The sequence below is a fragment of the Chiroxiphia lanceolata genome, chromosome 3 (genome assembly GCF_009829145.1).
Source record: "Chiroxiphia lanceolata isolate bChiLan1 chromosome 3, bChiLan1.pri, whole genome shotgun sequence".
Lineage (NCBI taxonomy): Eukaryota > Metazoa > Chordata > Aves > Passeriformes > Pipridae > Chiroxiphia > Chiroxiphia lanceolata.
The window spans coordinates 102,587,854-102,605,217 of NC_045639.1; the positions used below are offsets into that span (position 1 = coordinate 102,587,854).

General features: G+C 42.0%; 1 protein-coding gene and 1 long non-coding RNA gene across 4 annotated transcripts in view; one reads left to right on the forward strand and one right to left on the reverse strand.

Moving 5' to 3' along the window:
• The window catches only part of ROCK2 (Rho associated coiled-coil containing protein kinase 2), a 106,492-nt gene extending 103,399 nt beyond the window's left edge, over window positions 1-3,093 (reverse strand). The window contains exon 1 of one of the 3 annotated variants that reach the window (XM_032683823.1): window positions 2,897-3,093. In XM_032683823.1, the coding sequence (XP_032539714.1) occupies window positions 2,897-3,046 (150 nt within the window). In that variant the 5' untranslated portion in view covers window positions 3,047-3,093. The remainder of the gene's footprint in view (window positions 1-2,896) is intronic. The other 2 variants (XM_032683824.1, XM_032683825.1) reach the window with 2 other exon arrangements.
• Window positions 3,094-3,513: 420 nt separating this feature from the next.
• Window positions 3,514-13,878, forward strand: LOC116784843. The gene is made up of 4 exons (XR_004356266.1): window positions 3,514-3,845; window positions 8,065-8,179; window positions 10,340-10,442; window positions 11,700-13,878. It is a non-coding gene; the product is annotated as an uncharacterized LOC116784843 (long non-coding RNA).
• Window positions 13,879-17,364: the final 3,486 nt, after the last annotated feature.

Genomic DNA, 17,364 nt, shown 5'->3' on the forward strand with positions numbered 1-17,364 from the left:
GATGTTTTGGTGGAACCTGTCACTGAACAGAGTATACAGTTCTAGCATTCCCATTTTCATCTCTTTATCAGACCAAAACCAGAAGAACTCCACCAAGCACAGGCTGCACATCTGACCTATGCTAATGAGTCGAAAGTCCTCTATGATTTTTTTTCCTTTTTTAAGCAGAAAAAGGATGGTGACAACCATACTGTACATTTCAATTTAGGGGGAGGGGGTATTTTGCTTTCAAAACTAACTATGAGGACAAACTAAATGGTGAGTTCTCCATCTCTTTGTGCCTCTGAATTGAGAATGCATGTCTATTTGAAAGATAGGCTTTAATCACACACAAACGATTATGCTCTACACAGGCATAAATAACAAGTTTTAATGCATATAATATAGCAAAAATCACATCAGAAAATCTAATGGTCTCTCCTGAGCCCCAAAGGGGGGTGGAAGGAACATAATCCATCAATGTATTTGGCTTTATAGATTCTCCTGCTGAAGAAATGGATGTGGTCAGCCATCCTGTGGCCAGGGAGGTACACAAAGAAAGTCTCTTCATTTAGAGCCACTGAATGAAACAGCTCTTGATAGGCAGTGAAATTGGTATCTAGAGTAAGACAGCTTATTACCTCAGCTTTTCACGGCTTTCAAATTTACACCATGTGTTGTAGATTAAGAGTTACTTTTTCACTTTTTATGGCTTCCTAAAAATAAAGCATGCACACAAAATGCAGAATAGCAGCTGTTTATGACTTTTTACACTGTAAGGAAATGAATTCCATTTTGAATTCCATTCCTCATTTTTAGTTTTGGTTATGTTATTTTTGGAAGATGAAATAGTGGCATTCCAGCTAGTCTTTTTAAGATGTTTTCCCTGATTCTTAGTTTCTGTTGCTGCATTTCTACTTTAAACTAAAAATACATTTCCACTTATGATAATTTACACTGAAAGTAAGCTGTTTAGTAAACAGGTATATTTTTTAATATGAATATGATATTTTCACACTCAGACCGCTTAGCAGCATGCAAATGCAAAATTAAAGTCAAATAGCATAAACCAACAAAACTAAAGCCCCAATGAAAAAGCTTTTACAGGAAATCCATTGCAAATTTCATAAATAAGAATGATAAATAGTAAATTATTTAATACACAGACAGAGTGCACAAGCTAGGATATTTGATTGATTAGTGTTAGATTTTACTTGCTGCTAATTTTTTAAACAATACTTACAGAGTGCAGAGCAAAGTGATGACCTTTAGCATTAAAAAATGCTTAAAAATGCATTTACAATCCAACTAACACTCTCCTCTGGTTTGCTAATTTGCCCAATGTGTTACATGAAGTGGTCTACATTGTAAGCATACAAAACAAACAAACAAACAAACAGAATCAAGTTCTAAGCAACCCAGTCTCAATTTTGCAATTAGAATTTCTCTTCAGAAACATAAACATATTTCAGTGTATTTAATCTATGTCCAAGGTACAAGAGGCGAGACAATACTAGAATCACACTGTTGAGTATAAAAGCAGAGTGTGAAAAAGTCTACTGGGGTTAAGTATTAACCTGATGCATTTTTCAGAACGACTGTACTATTTTTAACTTCTCTTTTTTGGCCACAGGTCAAAGTTTTCCTAGCAAAATACCAAAGTGAAAATGCTGGGAGCGAAGCCCAGAGGCAGCTCTCTTTGCTTTGGCCTAGGCAAAAACTTATCTGAACCCAGTCACATCTGTAGCGCTATTTCCCACTCCCCTCCACTGACTATGGCTGTCATTATGCCTCTGAACATCTATAAGAGGAGTAACACAGCACTACAGCCTCGGGAAGAACATTTTTCAGATGTTATAGGAAATTCCTATATTCTCCACACAGCACAGGCATACATACTGTTCAGTCAGTTCCTGTATTTTTGGCCAAACAGAACTGAGCTATTTGAAAGCAGGAGAGAAAAAAAAAAAAAAAAAGGACACAGTGTAAGTGCCTTTAGCAACTCTTGGAAGGATTGGGATTTATTCCCCCCTTTTCTGCTCCTCATAACTCGGACACATTGGAAATCTTGGGACACATTGGAAATATAAGATTTGAAGACTCTAAAGTTCAGTTAAAATAATAGCGACAATAATAATGATAATAACAATGATAATAATAACAACAACAATAATAATCTCTTACTGCCTTTTCAGAGTTTGGATGTTTTAAATGGGGAAATCTAACTCCCTTCCCACTTCTTCCCCAGGGCACAAATTTCTTACTAAAGTAAATTATATTTCATACACTCACACAGAAAAATGCTATTTGAAACAGGAGACAAGACGAATCAATTTGCCCCAGTGGAAAATAAACGTGACCCCACAGGACCCCCCGGTTACATTTCTCCCTTAGGCGTGTCCTTTTCCTGAATTATTTCCACATCACACAGCAACCTCATCTTTACCAGAGGACGTTTTGGAGGGGGTGAGCGATGGGTGCCCTCGGCGCACACAAAGGCAGGTACTCTGGGGACGGGCACGCCGTGATTACGAGGCGCGAAAGGGAACGGTGCGAACGATGCTGGGCGAGAAAACAAGGCGCTTTCCTCCCCCGGTCAGATCTTGCCGGGGACATTTCTCACTTCCCCCACAATAAGATGTACCTAACCGGGAAGCGCTCGCTCCCCTCTCACGGCGCCGCGTCCGTCCCCTCACCCAGCACAGCCCCGGGGGGCGAGGGCCGATCCCGCCACCTCGCCGCCGCCGGTGGCCGGGCCGGGGGCGTGGAGAGAATCTCTCGTCCTCCCCCAGGAAAACTCTCTCAGGACGCGGGAGCTCTTTCCTTCCTTCCCGTTCCCTCCCGCCCGGCCGAGGCGAGGGCAACGCTCCCTTTGTTCCCCCGCCGAGCGCTGCCCCCGGGCGCGGCCGCCCCTCACCAGAAGGCTCTCCACGTTGACCGGGGAGCGCGGGTCGCGGATCATGGACTCCAGCTTCCTCTGGCGGCCCTCGAGCATCCCCGCCGCCGGCTCCGGCGCCTCGGCCGCCAGGGGAGCCGCCGACATCTTCCCCGCCGGCTGCTGGCTCATCCTCCGGCCCGCCTAGTGCCGGGCCCGCGGAGGGCACTGCGCTGGGCAGCCGGGCGGGCCTAGCGCGGCGGCGATCCCGGGGAAGGGCGGGGGCGGCGAGGCGGGAGCGGAGGGCAGCGCCGCCGGTGGCCGCCGCCCGGGCATGAAGGGCGCGGGGAAACGGCCGCTGCTCCGCCCGGGCGCGGGGAGATGGGAGGGGAGAACTGGGAGGGAGGGAGAGAGGGAGGGACGGAGCGCTTCCCGCCGTGCCCCCGCCTCTCCCCGCTCGGGGCGTCCCTCGGCGGCCGCCGGCTCAGTACCCGCTCCGCCGGGACATCGCTGCGGGCGGAGGGAGGCGGGCGGGGAAGGGGGATCGGCGGCCGCGGAGTCGGGCTCAAAGCGCGGCTTCCTCTGCAGCGCTCGCTGGCTGCTCGCGCGGGAGCCGCGATCCCCGCCGGCCTCGCCGCTCCGGCTCCGTCCCTCCCTCACTGCTCACCCCGCGGTCCGCCCGGCCCGGCCCGGCGCGGCCGCCGCTCCCCAGCTCCGCGCAGGCGGCCTCCCCTACCCACAAGGCCCCGCTGCGAGCAGCGCATTGCTCGGCTCTCACTCACCGCCCCACGATAACCCTGAGCTCAGCGGGGCAGCGGCCGGGCCCGGGCGGGGTGGCTGCGCAGAGAGAGGGCTCTCTGCGTTCGGGCACGGGGAACTCACTCTGCCCGCGCACCGTGAAACACGGGCGGAAAAAAGCAAAACCAAAAGCCTCCCGACATTAGAGAAAGTGTGCAAGCAGCGTTTCCGGTAGAGCAGCAGTGCTCAGGGCGTGAGTCATTAAATCATAGAATGGTTTGGGTGAAGGGACCCTAAAAATCGTCTAGTTCTAACCTCCCTGGACACCTTCCACTAGACCAGGTGCTCTGAGCCCCATCCAACCTGGTCTTGAACACTTTCAGGGATGGGGCATCCACAACTGCCCTGGGCAACCTGTTCCAGTGCCTCACTACCCTCACAGCAAAGAAGTTTTTCCTACTGTCTAATCTAAACCTACTCTCTTTCAATTTGAAGCCATTCGCCCTTGTCCTGTCACTACATGCTCTTGTAAATAGTTTGCCCCATCTTTCCTTTAAGTTCCCTTCAGGTACTGGAAGGCAGCAATTAGGTCACCCGGATGCCTTCTCTTTTCCAAGCCTTTTCTTATAAGAGAGGTGCTCCATCCCTCTCCTGTGTGTATATCCTAAGTGTATGAGAGGGAAGATGGAGAGAGAACTAGATGGTGCTGGGCAAGGTGCAGACCACCCCTGTGCACCCTGAGGAAGATGAACCTCCACACTGTGCTAGAGGTGGGTAGAGCCACCTCACCACACTCGGTGGGCACTTTTAGGGGTCAGGATGCTGTTTACCAGACCCAGGCAAGAGGGGCTGGAGCAGGGAGGGTGTCACTGATGCCCAAGTTGTGGCTGCAGGGGTGGCAGTGGTGAGTGGGATGGCAGAGATGTGGCTGCTGGGCAGATGCTACAGGGCAGAACAAGGGAGACCATGGAAGTGCCATTCGCTGAAGTGGAGGGACCTCAGGGAGGAAAGGTTATCATTTTACTGTGTTGACTTTCAGCTGATAGCTGGATGTCAGTGAGCTGATGTCAGAAAAATGGCCCAATATTTTAACTTGAAAGGAAGAGGAGAGGGAGTCAGAGAGAAGTAAATATGTGAGTCACTCACATGGCTTTGAGCGAGATCACTCTCAGTGATATTCTGAGTCAGGGCCCCGACTCAAGGGGAGGTCTGTTCTGAATATCAACCCAAACTCCATAACTGGATTCTGTTTTTACAGTATACTGAATCAAAATCCCCAAACCTGACAGAAATACACACACACACACGAACATTTTGAAAAGTCAAATTGGGCACTATGACTCACACTTCTTTCAGTGAACTACATTGAGTTTGTGAGTTTCCTGAAGGAATTGGTGAAAATCTGTTTCAGAGAGGCGCTGGTTATTTATATCTTAGGACTGCTTCATCTCCAAAACAGATTAGGATCTGCTTAAACTGCAGCACTACAAAAAAAAATCACATAGTTTCCTTGAGCAGTTTACTTTGCTGTGAGATAAAAGAACTAGGTGCAACAACGAGTTGGGTTGCTACTGGGGTTAGCACATGGTACTGGTAGGATCATGAAGTTACACACCCAAGCACAAATTAAAATTACCTAAAATAAATATGATTTCTTCATTTACAGCCAATTCATTGGCTAATTTCTTATAAGTGGCATAGCAGAAACGTTTCAGGTTTTTTTAAGAAGGGATTTAAAATAGGCTTGGACAACAGAGCAAACTTGGGGAGCGTGTTTCCAGTGATTGATAAGAAGCCTGTGCTAGGTTTTGCTAATGTCAACAGCAATTTTGGGGGTGATTTCAATGAGCTTGGAGTCAAGCACCAGGTTATAGAAGAGCTAAGCTCTCTTCTCAGTTTCCTCTTGGTATAGGCTAGGTGCTTCTCTTTTCCTCATTTTTTCTTATCTATGAAATAAGCTTTGTAAAAACTAATCTTTACCTAGCTTATATGATTTAGTGACATTGTTGAGGGTGCTATCTAAACAAAGGTAACAAAGAAATTCTTAAATAAGCATTACAGCCCTTTTTACACAGAAATAAAAGTGTGATTGTGACTTCAAAAGCAAGTGTGTAGAAACAGTACCTTCTTGAAATTCTTGCCCAATAGATCTGTTCCTCCAGCCTTCAGGACACATCTGTTTACTGACTAAACAAGTTTTAGTCTGTTACAGGGACAAATTGACAACGGCAGTCTGCTGAATTCCTTTGTATGACACAAATCCTCAACAAAATCATCATCAGAAGCTTTATTGCTTTATATTGGTTATAAGTGACAAAAAGGGTACCGAGAAAGCCAGATCCCTCTCTCAGTATTTGCAAAAAACACTCTTTTAATGTGCCCTAAAGGAAAAATAACACCACCTTCTGTGGTCTTTTTGCAGTTCTACCTTTTCTGCCTTCAGTGGCGGCGTATATCTCTCACCTATGCCTAACAATGACCATCTAAGGAAGAACTGTTTCTGCCCAGTCTGTGTATGCTAGTTTTGAAGTCTGATGCAGTGACTTGTCAAATGCTATTTACCATGTTTTTTAAGGCAAAGTCCAAGCCTTCCAGCATGCATGCTGCAGCTTTAAGCCTAGAGTCCGCAGTTGGATCCTTCACCTCTCTTTTTGCTCCCTAAAAAGCCATTTAACTCTTTAGGTGTCTACAGTCCAAATATGTTTTAGGTGTCCTGATGCAGTAGGGAATTTGCTGTTGACTGTTTTCAGTACTGGCTGCATTTTTAGGAACAGATATTTAAGAAGTTGGTAAATGAGGCTTATTGGTTAAAAGCCATCCCCTTCAGGTCATTCCTTATGGTATTCCATAGGGATCAAGCCTTTTCAGGAAGAAGAGGGATTTGGCTCTGGACCTCAGGCATGCTTTCACTACTATCTATTGCAAAAGAAAAAGGAGACTACCCATGTGTGCATGTGCTACGCTTTTAGCACTTGCTGCTTGCTAAGTAAGGCTTTTGCAAATCCTCTTCTTAGGCTCTCTGCAGATATTGAGAGGAAAACATAAGAGCACTACTGACGGAGGAGTTGATTCCACTAATTGGTGAGATCTCTAAAACTTAGGTTTAGCATCTCGTGTGGATGTAGTCCATTTTTGTGTTTTGCATATGGGAAAACAGATGTATAGAAGAATTAAGTGATATCATGGACTACCTTTGTCTAGCAACACGAACCGACTCTCATCCCAAATGAGAACCAAATTGTGACAACAGAGTAAGAAGAACAACCCCTCCACCTCAATAGTCCAAGCAAATACAGAGTCTTTGAAAGCTTCCAAAATTAAACCATGTCAAACTGCTACAGGCAAAGATATATAACTATCGTCACTCGCCTGAGATGCTCCACTGACATAGATGGTTGTCGTTGTGATGGAAATAGGACAAGAAATGGTTTTTCAGATAATGAGGTCTCGAGACTTTGGAGGGTGTAGCTAAAGATCATCATTCTACCTCCAGAAAATAACATAGATTTATTTCATTAGTGTGAGAGTTTCTTTACTTTTAGATTCATAAATATGAAATAGGGGTGGAAAGGAATATAATTTTATTGGGGGCAGGGGTTGGGCTTTTTTGTTTTTTTAATTTTTCTTTCTCACATGCTAGTGTTCAGTCAGTCTAATGGTTAATGAATTATTTTTCTGGATTAAAAATAAACCTAGTTTTCTTCATTTTGCATTAATGAAAACAAATGGGAAGGAAAGTATATGACTTGTGTATCTAGGACATATAAAAGCACATGTTTTTGAACAACCCACAAAGTCAGCCACAATCTTCATCATTGATTTACCAATTCCAGTGTTATCTTGGGGCAAATACTACAGTTATGTGAAGTCCACAAAAACCCCCCAACATTATTTAACATTCTTTCATTTAATTCATAGTACAGCATCGGTTGCATCGCAACTAATGATGTTAAATACAAGCAGCTTTTCAAACCCTATGCATTTCCAAACCAGCCTTCAGTAAGAATGACACTACCACATCAATTACTAGCACAGGCCAGCTATAAAATTACAAAACCACTCAGCCATCTATATAATTAAATGCAAACCAAAGTAATCAAGCAAATGTTAAAGAAAATGTCTTCATATGGTAAACTTTGTAGGTAAAGGCCTACATCTACTGTTCTACTTGGGAAGGAATATACCCTTATATCTCATAGGTATGCCAGGTATCTGCTTCCCACTCTTTCAAACAGCATTTATAGCTGATAAATACAGAACTGTCAGCTGGTACTGTCTGCTGCTTTGTCGAATTCAGTATCTTAATCACAAATACCAGAGAATCAAGTAAAAGAGGTGTGAAACAAAAGTGGCTGCATAATGCCTGGGTGTGTCCTGATAATATAGGACTTGGTCTCTGCCTGGCTCTTAATTGCTTACATAATTCTCCTGAGCTAACTAGCATTGCTTTTGTTAATAATGTAATTTTGTAGTTTCTTGGATGCGCTGTGAAGACAGAAGTGAAGCTGTGAATCGAGGTTAATTGAAATGCTTACGTGATGGTGATGTGCCAGATTCCCTGCTGTAAGTCTCAGGAGGAAATTTGCAGTAAGTGTAGCTTGGAGAGTAAGGACAAAGTGACCTTGGCTTTTCCTTTGCTGCTTTCTGCATTTAGGTGAAGTTTAGGGCTCTGTGGCCCATAGGTGTAAGTCAGCAGTTTGGGAGGGTGCTGTGATTTATGAAATTCTCCCCACTGTGCTGTCAGTAGGCTGTTTATGCCTCACAGTACCTTAGAGCAGAGGAGGATTTCTGACACTCTTCTTTCTGCTGTGAGCATTATTTCCAGCACTTCATTTATATGACACATGCTAAAGGTTACAAAACTGGAAACATGCAGAAGTACAAAGCTTCTGGTCCCTTGAAAGTGCTGGCCAGAGCTTCTCAAAGCTGCTTCTGCCTCCTTTTAATTCTGACAAGGGGACTAAGGATTGATTCTGACCTGTCACTTGCATGCCTGTAATATTTATTTCTTCCAGTGAACACATACCTGTATGAACAAAACCATTTTTGATAGTTTATTGTGGATTTAAGATCAAACATTTAAACATTAACTTCCCAAAAGGGAACCCAAAGTCCAGAATTAAGTAAATAGGCTCCTCATAGAAAACCTGAGGAGAATCAGACGTGTTAGAAAGGGAGCCTAACTGTGCAATGAACAGGACTTATAAGAAATGTGCCCAAAGCCCCATGTTTTCCCAGATAAGACGTAGTATGAACCAGCATGTCCATTCTGATCCGATCTAGAATTCTTTAGCAGAGTGAGAGCCTCTGCACGTGTTCTTCTTTCTCTGTCTTATGGCAATACATGTTGTGTAGTTCACCTCTAAAAAAAGTTCCTAGACACTGTTTTGCAGGGTGGTGTTTGGTTTTGCCTCTTTAAGAATGCATTCTGCTAAAGAAGTCTTTATGCAGAAAAGTGCACCAATAAGAAGATAGGGATGCCAGGAAGAAAAGGCTCTGTAGCCTATCGAAGAGAGCACTCAGCAGAATGAAGGCAGAGAGGTAGATAGCAAACTTAGTGACCTTCACAGTTAGACAGCTGTTGAGAAGAGTATTTTTGGATTGTGATCTTGGATTTTTGTGTAAGAACCATTGTAGTCACTTAATAAATCTTTCTTTTGATCTGGCCTTTTGCCATAAGAATGCAGGAACTGGCTTGGAAAGTGTCAGTAAAATCCTGGGCACTGAATGCTCCCCGCAATTAGGGGGAAATGCCAGTAGAAGATGACTTGGATAGAACTGGCTAAGAAAAGATGATTAGTGCAGTGGTTCTGTGTGCATCTCTGAATACCCACATTATGTGTCTGTATTAGCACTGTCATTCCTATGCTCTGCTTTTCATCAAGACTTAGCTACTGTTAATTGTGGGGAAACCGAGCTAGTCTTGCTGATACTGGGATGTAAACAACTACAGCTGCTGTGCCTACTCTCAGGGAACTTGCAGAGGCTGTAAAACAGGAGGAAGAACAGTTGTGAGTGCACTAGTGAAGACATAGCTTTGCATATAAAGGTTTACAGTCTTGGAGAAATTGCGTCATTTTATATGTAAACAACATCAGAGTCAAGCAGCAAAGTAACCACTCAGCACAGAGAGCGAGAGAGGGAAGGAAAGGGAGGGAGGGAGGGAGAGAGGAGAGAGAAAGGGAGAGGAGGGGAGGGCAGAGGAGGGAATTTTCTTCCTGTTTGGAAAAGATATGGCTTTCCTATTTCTCCTTTTGTCCAACAAGGACAGTCTTGTTATTGCTAGGCTTAACTCCCAAATAGTAAATGGGATAACTGTGTTAAGAGGCTTGCGTAGAGATGATCTCAGTTTTGCTCCAATCCAAATAAAATACTTCATCTAGGCTTTGGTGATGGGTGATGATGTTAAAATGAAACACTAGATGGAAAAGCAGAATTAAGGTATTAGAAGTGGTAATTGCAACAAAATTGGAAGAAAAGTTGGAAGATTTTAATAAATTTGGTATCAGATAAGCATCATAATTTTGAAATTACTAAAACTTAATCTTAATTTTACATCAAGTGATTTTCAAATTAATTACTATTGCCAGGAAAATGCCATATGATTGAAAATAGTAAGATACATCTGTATCTTAAAATGAGACAAATATGACAGTTCATAGACTTATCTCCAGTAAATAATTTGATATGATAAAGATGGAGTTAGTAGGAATTATTAAGTGAACTTTTAATATACATTCTTTGTAGGAAATCCAGCTATAAAACGTTCTGATGGGTAGCATGCTATTCCTAAACTACAAATAACTGACTACATGTAGGACAGCATTGCCTTATGGGTTGAAATAGGGAGGTAGGTATTAATTGAATCCTTGAAGATTTTGATTGGTAAGAAATACAAGGACTGGTCCTGGTCCATCTTGTTTAACTTTCTAAATAGGAATCTTTTTATTTACCAGCATGAAGTCCAGGCGTGTGCTGTTTAAGCTGGCTGTTTGCAGAGAGTCAGAAGACAATAGCAGTAGAGTTAAGGGTTGGGATATTGCTTGGAAGATCTGGATCATCTCAATGATGGAAATTATAGAAATAGGATATAATCAAAAGGTACAGTCTATAGAGGGATGTGCACTTGAGCACTAGTAAGAAATTCTAATGTAATGTGGGAATTTACCATTTGGAAATAGCTGAGGAGAAGTACTTAAGGCTTCTGTTAGCTGATAAAAATGTGGAATTAAAAAGGATAAATGGTATTGTAAAATTTAACAAAGATAGTCAAGTAAGACAGGGCAGGGCAAGGTCAAGTGCTGGGACATAAATAGTTCCATTCATCTGTATTAAAGGAGAGGAACTAAAATGGGAATTTGGCAGAGATAAAGGAACAAAGCAGCCTGTTTTATGTGAGGTGGCTTGAATAACTCAGTTTTCTGGATCGGCAGACGGGTGACTGAGGATATGGTAATGTCTGTAGATACACTGAAGATGGCAACATCAAGGAGTCTGAGAGCTCTGTACATTATAGAGTAATGCTGGCAGAAGAGCATATGCAAGTAAACTGGCCACAAATAAGCTTATATGGGAAATAAGACTGTTTCTAGCTATTCACAACAGGGTTTTGGTACAACCTTCATCCAAGTAAAGGCAGAAGGAAAAGAACTACCTGCAGTTTGATCAGTGCACTTTGAAAGGGCTGTATGATGTGGTGTCTGGCACTGCAGGGACGGGAGTTGGGAGCTCTCAATGTCGTTTTCAATTCTTTGTGTGGCTGCAGGCACAAGGGTTTGTATGAAGTGTAGTGCAGCCTGGATGAAGGTGAAACCAAACTATTTCATGATCAGTTAAACACTTTGTGGAAGTTGCATTTTTGTTCAAAAGCCGCAGTGAATGTAATAAAAATCAGCACAGTTTAGACATAATCAAACTGGCTTTTTCTCCTTGCTGGAAGAAAATAACCTGAAGGTTATTTTTTTGCATGAAACATTAAATGTTCAGTTTAATCTGATGTAGAATATTTGCTATGGATGCTTGAAAGAATGTCATAGCATGGATATACTTAGGATAAGGAAATCCTACTTTTGTCCAAGGAAATTTGAAGCAGAATTCTACTTCTTAGAAAGCTGTCAAAGGACTGGGTATGCCTGAAGCAGAAGAAAGGGGAGATTCTTCCTCACATTGAAGCTGTTGACCTGCACCAAGTTTGTTGGGTCAGAGAGGGAGAGCATGAGAATCATGGCTTTCTACTCTGGGAACCAGCGTGCTCCCTTGGGAAGTATGTCCCCATCCCTCACTGTCTGAACAAAATCTAAGTGGTAACAGGAAGAACTGAGCATAGCCTGCCTCAACCAGCCTCTGCTGAGGGGTCTCTGCTACCTAAGTAAATGCTCTGATCATTGAGCTGTTGCGTAATTGGGGACTTTCCTCCAACACAGTTTATCCCCTCCTTTGTTTTTTTTCCAGCCAAAACTATTCAGCAAATTTGAAGCAAATAGTTTAGACATGACTGAAACCACATTTTCCGGGGAATTAACTATTAAAATAAATAAATAAATCATCCAGCTCTAACTATTACCACTTCTAAAATCTATGCTGATTCTTTTCCATGTAAATTAAAACACTTTTTTTAAACGTAACAGTTTGACCCATCTACCCAGACAGGGTAGTAAATTAGGCTCATTACTTATGCTGTTCTGGAGTGCACAGTATCTGTTATAGTACTTACAACTAAAGCTTATTTCTTCAGTTTACCAATCTTTTCCTCTCTTTGCACCCTCTATGATCCCATCAATTCCAACAGTTGGTCCCTGTAGGAGAGGGGACTCTTCACTATTACATTTTCATCCTTTTCTAGTCAACTAATTTAAAACTAATAAAAAAATAAAGTACTTTTTTCACTGGGCCTACTGCTAACTTGTTGATAGTTTAAATTATGCCATGCTACTAGATACAAGTTAAACCATTGGAAACAAACAAACAAAAAAAGGATATCTCTAGATGTACTTGAGAGTAGTAGGAAATGTTGCAGTAAAACAGAATTCCAGCTCTGAACCAAGTGCTGGACTTGATGTTGCCTGCAGAGTGGCAGCTTGAAGAGAGATTTCACTACAGAGAAGAACAAAATTTGGGGTTTTTTTCAGAATTTTCCAAGCAGTTGTGCAAGACTCCCCCATGACCTGTGTCACAGGCAGATGTGTAGCCCACAGAGTCAGTCAGGTGGTATGACCTGATCTTACAGACCCCCTGATCTTACAAGGCCTGGAAGCCCTTGACCTTGAGCTGTCAAAAAGACTCGGGTAGATCATGTCAGATATGCTGGAAGGAAAGCAGCAGCCAGGGATTTGGGGACAAGCTGTTTGCTTTCCACCACATTGGAATTTGATGGTAGAAAACTGTTTAGCCAGAACAAGGTGGGTTGGAACTAGATTATTGTCAAGGTCCTTTCCAACCTAAACCACTCTGTGAATCCATGATTCTGTGATTTTTGATCAGCTCACCTGGGCCTTGTGGGACTCCAGCATTGCATCTCACCTTTCCATCTGGTAGTTTCCAAATACTCTCCCTAGGCCATGGTGAGCAGCCCTCTGATATATTTGTTGCGGCATTTTCAATTCCTGTTTGATTCCGTGTGTGATTTGCAGCTGGCTGGAAAAGTGAAGTGCTGGTTTGGCGCTTCAGAAGCCAGTGGAAGGATGGTTGTAGACATCCCTCTAGTGGCCCTGCAGCCTCTGGGAAGCCGGGAGCAGCTCCGGCATCCCCGGGCTCAGCATGCATGCAGATGCTGGCAAATGGATGCTCTCCTCTGTGGAGTTGGATCCTCTGCAGAGCTGAGGAACTGTAATGGCAGATAATATTTCCCTTTTTCCCTTTCACCAAAATTGTCCTCGAAACTCAGCACCAGTTCAGGCTGTTTAGAATGTTTATTTCATGCAGGCCACAATGCTGGAAGGACGTATCCATTTCACTGGCCACTGTAAAAAACAGGTGTACTGGGAGATGATATGAGGAAAGAGTTAATACTGTCTCTATGCTTTTTTAAATGTCAGTTTATTTAACCTAGAGAGAGAGCAATTTTGTCATCATTGAAAAAACAGGCAAGTTATACTTGAAGATTAATCAAATGTTTCAGATTTTCTTGTCTCTTTTATACAAGATTGATAAGATACCGATGGGGAAAAAAGCAAAAAAAATAAAGTATATGTAAAATAAACATAAGGAACATTCATTTGTACATTTGTAGACTTTGGCTTCTCAACTGAAACTGTCAATAAAATGCTAATTTTGTTTATGTGTTTGGAGCATTGAATGTATTTTGCTATTTAATTTGTTAAAAGACATGCAGTAAAAACAAGAGCCCTGGGACAGCATCTTTAAAGACAGTCAAGAGTTCTCTGGTGCTGTCTTCAGAAAGGCTGCTGCTCCAGGACACCTGTGAGGTCCTGGCACCCACTGTGATTGCTTCATGAAACACAGCAAGAAGTCCAGAGATTGCCCTTGTTGGTGCTGGACAAGCATCCTATGGAGGGTCCTAGGGAAGCTAGCACACTCTTAGGAGTCACTGCAGAACAGAACTGATAGGAGTTCGCAAAGGAGATCAAGACAGTCACCTCCTTTCTGCAAATGGGAACAGAAGAGAGGAACGATTTGTCCAGAGGAAGCAAGTTGCCTGATAGCAGTGTGATGTGGTGGTGAAACGATATATGGGTTTATATGTAAGTAAAACTGTCCTTAAAAGGACAGTTTTTTAACTCTCCTTAAAAGCCCACACTGAGATTTCTATGGAAACAGAAACTACAAATCTCATCCTTCTGATAATGGTAGCTCTATATCTCAGTAACTCATCTGTACTACCAACATTACCATTGTGAATCCATTATGACTTTTAAACTGTGAATTACCTATACAAAATATCAAAGTGTGACAATTCAGCTCCAAGTGTAATTTATTCAGTTTTAACGCATGCCCATTTCAAAGCCCTCATTTGCTGTCAATAAAGCACATGGCTGAATGACTATTTCTAGTTGAACCTTGATTGTTTTAAACTGATTGGGAGCAATCAATTGAATGAACAGACATCATCCTGATCAGGTTTTGATTTAAAATGTGGTAAAAAACTTTTTAAGTAGCAGTGGGGGAATTTCTTTTTTCCCTTTAGAGCCGCATCATTTACTCTCTGAATCATAAATGCTGTTTTGCAGACTTCACCCCTTACTCCCCAAAAATAGCTCCCATGGGTCAATTTAAGCAATGGACCATTGGCATAAAGCCAGCAGGGAGAAGATAAATGCCTGAGAAGTTTTCAGACAACATCTATGTAAACAATTACTGTTGTCTTGTTTTCATTTCCAGGCAACTGATCCTCAGAGACACATACATAGCATACAGACAATATCTGGACAGCCTTCCAACCTTTTGTCTCCAAGCAGTCTATATTTTCTCCACGTATAAATGAACAGTATTTTTCAGATCAGGAATAAAATATATGTTTCTTTGGAAGATACTGGTTTTAAAGACTCCATGAGTGATCATCTAATGTCACATTTAATTCCTTTTTGAAAAGATTCCCAAGCTTCAATCTGCAGTAAAATTTTAATACAGTCTAGAGTCTTTCAGACTGGGAGCAACACATAATTAACACACTAATCCACATTTGCTTTTTGTGCTGCTCAGTGGTCCAGGGCTTTCAATGTTTTTGGTACGTTCCAAACAAATCTGATCTGTGCATGGGGACTGCCAGTCTACGTGTCAACTTTGGCAATTTGAAAGACTCACATTTGTATTTATACCTTTATTCAGTTCTCCAAGATAAATCTGCAATTAATACTTCTTTGATCTCACAAGAAAGGCAACGCTAATGTTTTTGCTTTTATTTTGCTTTCTTTTAATCTCTCGTCACAGGAAGAATTGATCCTGCAGTTTTTGAGGCAAATGTCTGTATTTCTCTCATGAATATTCTGCCAGGACAGGATAATTTTGTGTAATTTCAGCTGTGTTTGTTTTCTCTTCAGCCACATAAGGATAGAAATCATCACCTCTGATAGCTTCTTGCCAGCCTGAGGGCCTCACACACATTGTTGGGGGGACTTTTTTGGTGAGAAATTGTTTCTTACACAAAACTAAAGTTATAGAGGCATTGTAAAAAGGTTCTTCGATGATTTGTGGGGAGTAGCATTATCAAGTAAATCACAACTCACTGTTCCAAACTATGAATTCTGTGCAACCTGCTTTAGTGCATGGGATGGAGGCAGTGTGTGGATATTGTCCTGTTTTTGTAGGAATTTTAGGGATCGTGAATTGACCACAACAAACTTCTGGGAAGCTTGGTTTGATCCTTGAGTGCCCAGCTACCAGCAGAGTGTCAGGTGTCACTCAGAGCACTTTTATAGCCGTGGTATGATCAGGAAGAAATGGTTTGAAGGTTCATGATTCTCACCATAGGGAAATGGGAGTGAGTTCATTCAGCCATTGGTTCATTCATTTATTCTACAAGTAACTTATTTTCTGGACACTCTGGAACAAGAGCAGAGGCAGAGTACAGTCTAGCAGATGAGAACATCAGAAGACAGTTTCATCGTAGTTTGGAAAGATGGATCTTACCAATAATAGCACGAGAGATACTGATCGTGTGTCCTTTTCTAAGTGGCATTAATGCCTTCCCTCATTCCAAATGCCACGCTACAATTCTACCACTTGTAATATTTAGTAGAATCCTCTTTAAAACTTTATTATCCAAATAAATTCTGAAATGTTTGCACTAGACTTTGAACTTTTCTTCAGACAGATAGCTGTCAGTTTTAATGTTGAGGTCACAGTTTGTGCACACAAATGTCATGCTAGGTTTAGGACCCAGCAAGCCTCTTAAGAATTTGTGTGTCTTGTAATTAAAAAATATATAAAATCAGCCTTTCCATTTCTGAGCTTGTGGAAACTTTATATCTGATCTGACACCTTCCTAATTTGCAAGAATTTTATCAACTCTTGTTTCATTTTTCATGACATGTGCTTAGGCTGCATGTTAAAGAAGCAACAACTATGGCTGTAAACTGCTTGTGACATTTTTATGGTTATAAGTAGGGGAAGTACCCTTAGAAAATGACAGCTGTAACACCAAAATTGCTTATCTATCTGAAAAACAATACTGCATTACCTAAAAGCAGTTCTGTGCAGGATTTGTATTAGGATCTACAAAAGACTGAAAGCAAAACTGTTTCAGGAACTTGAATAGCTTCTTGCAGATTTTTATATTCCTGAAGTTTTCACTTTTAGTGCCAGATTTTCCTTTTGAAGGATGCTATGAAATATTAGAGGCTGTTGTGAATGAGTGTTTTAAGTTTTTTTAAGGAATTACCTGAAAAGGTATCAGCAAAGTCAGGTTTAATATAAAAGCGACAGCACGACAAAGTTTGTTGGCAAGGTTCACTCTACTGCTTACTAGATGGTTAAAGCACACAGAGAAAAAGCAAACAAAAATCAGAAATCAATCAATCCAGACTGAAATAAGTCCAAACCTGTCTATGTAGAGGCTGGGGGGAGAGGGGAGGGAAGAGGAAGGAATAGGAAAGGGTAAGGATAAAAAGGAATACAGAAGACCCTCCTGTTGAGTCACAAGGTTCACAGTAGACCCTCATGCTAAACTGAGCTCAGACTTGACCAACAGTTTATGCCTAAAGGCCCAACATCACTTAAACTTTACAAAACAGCACTTAACAGCACTTAACTTATCAGTACTTAATTGATAACTGAAGCTAAATAATTTAGCAAAATATTCATACTGAATTTACTAT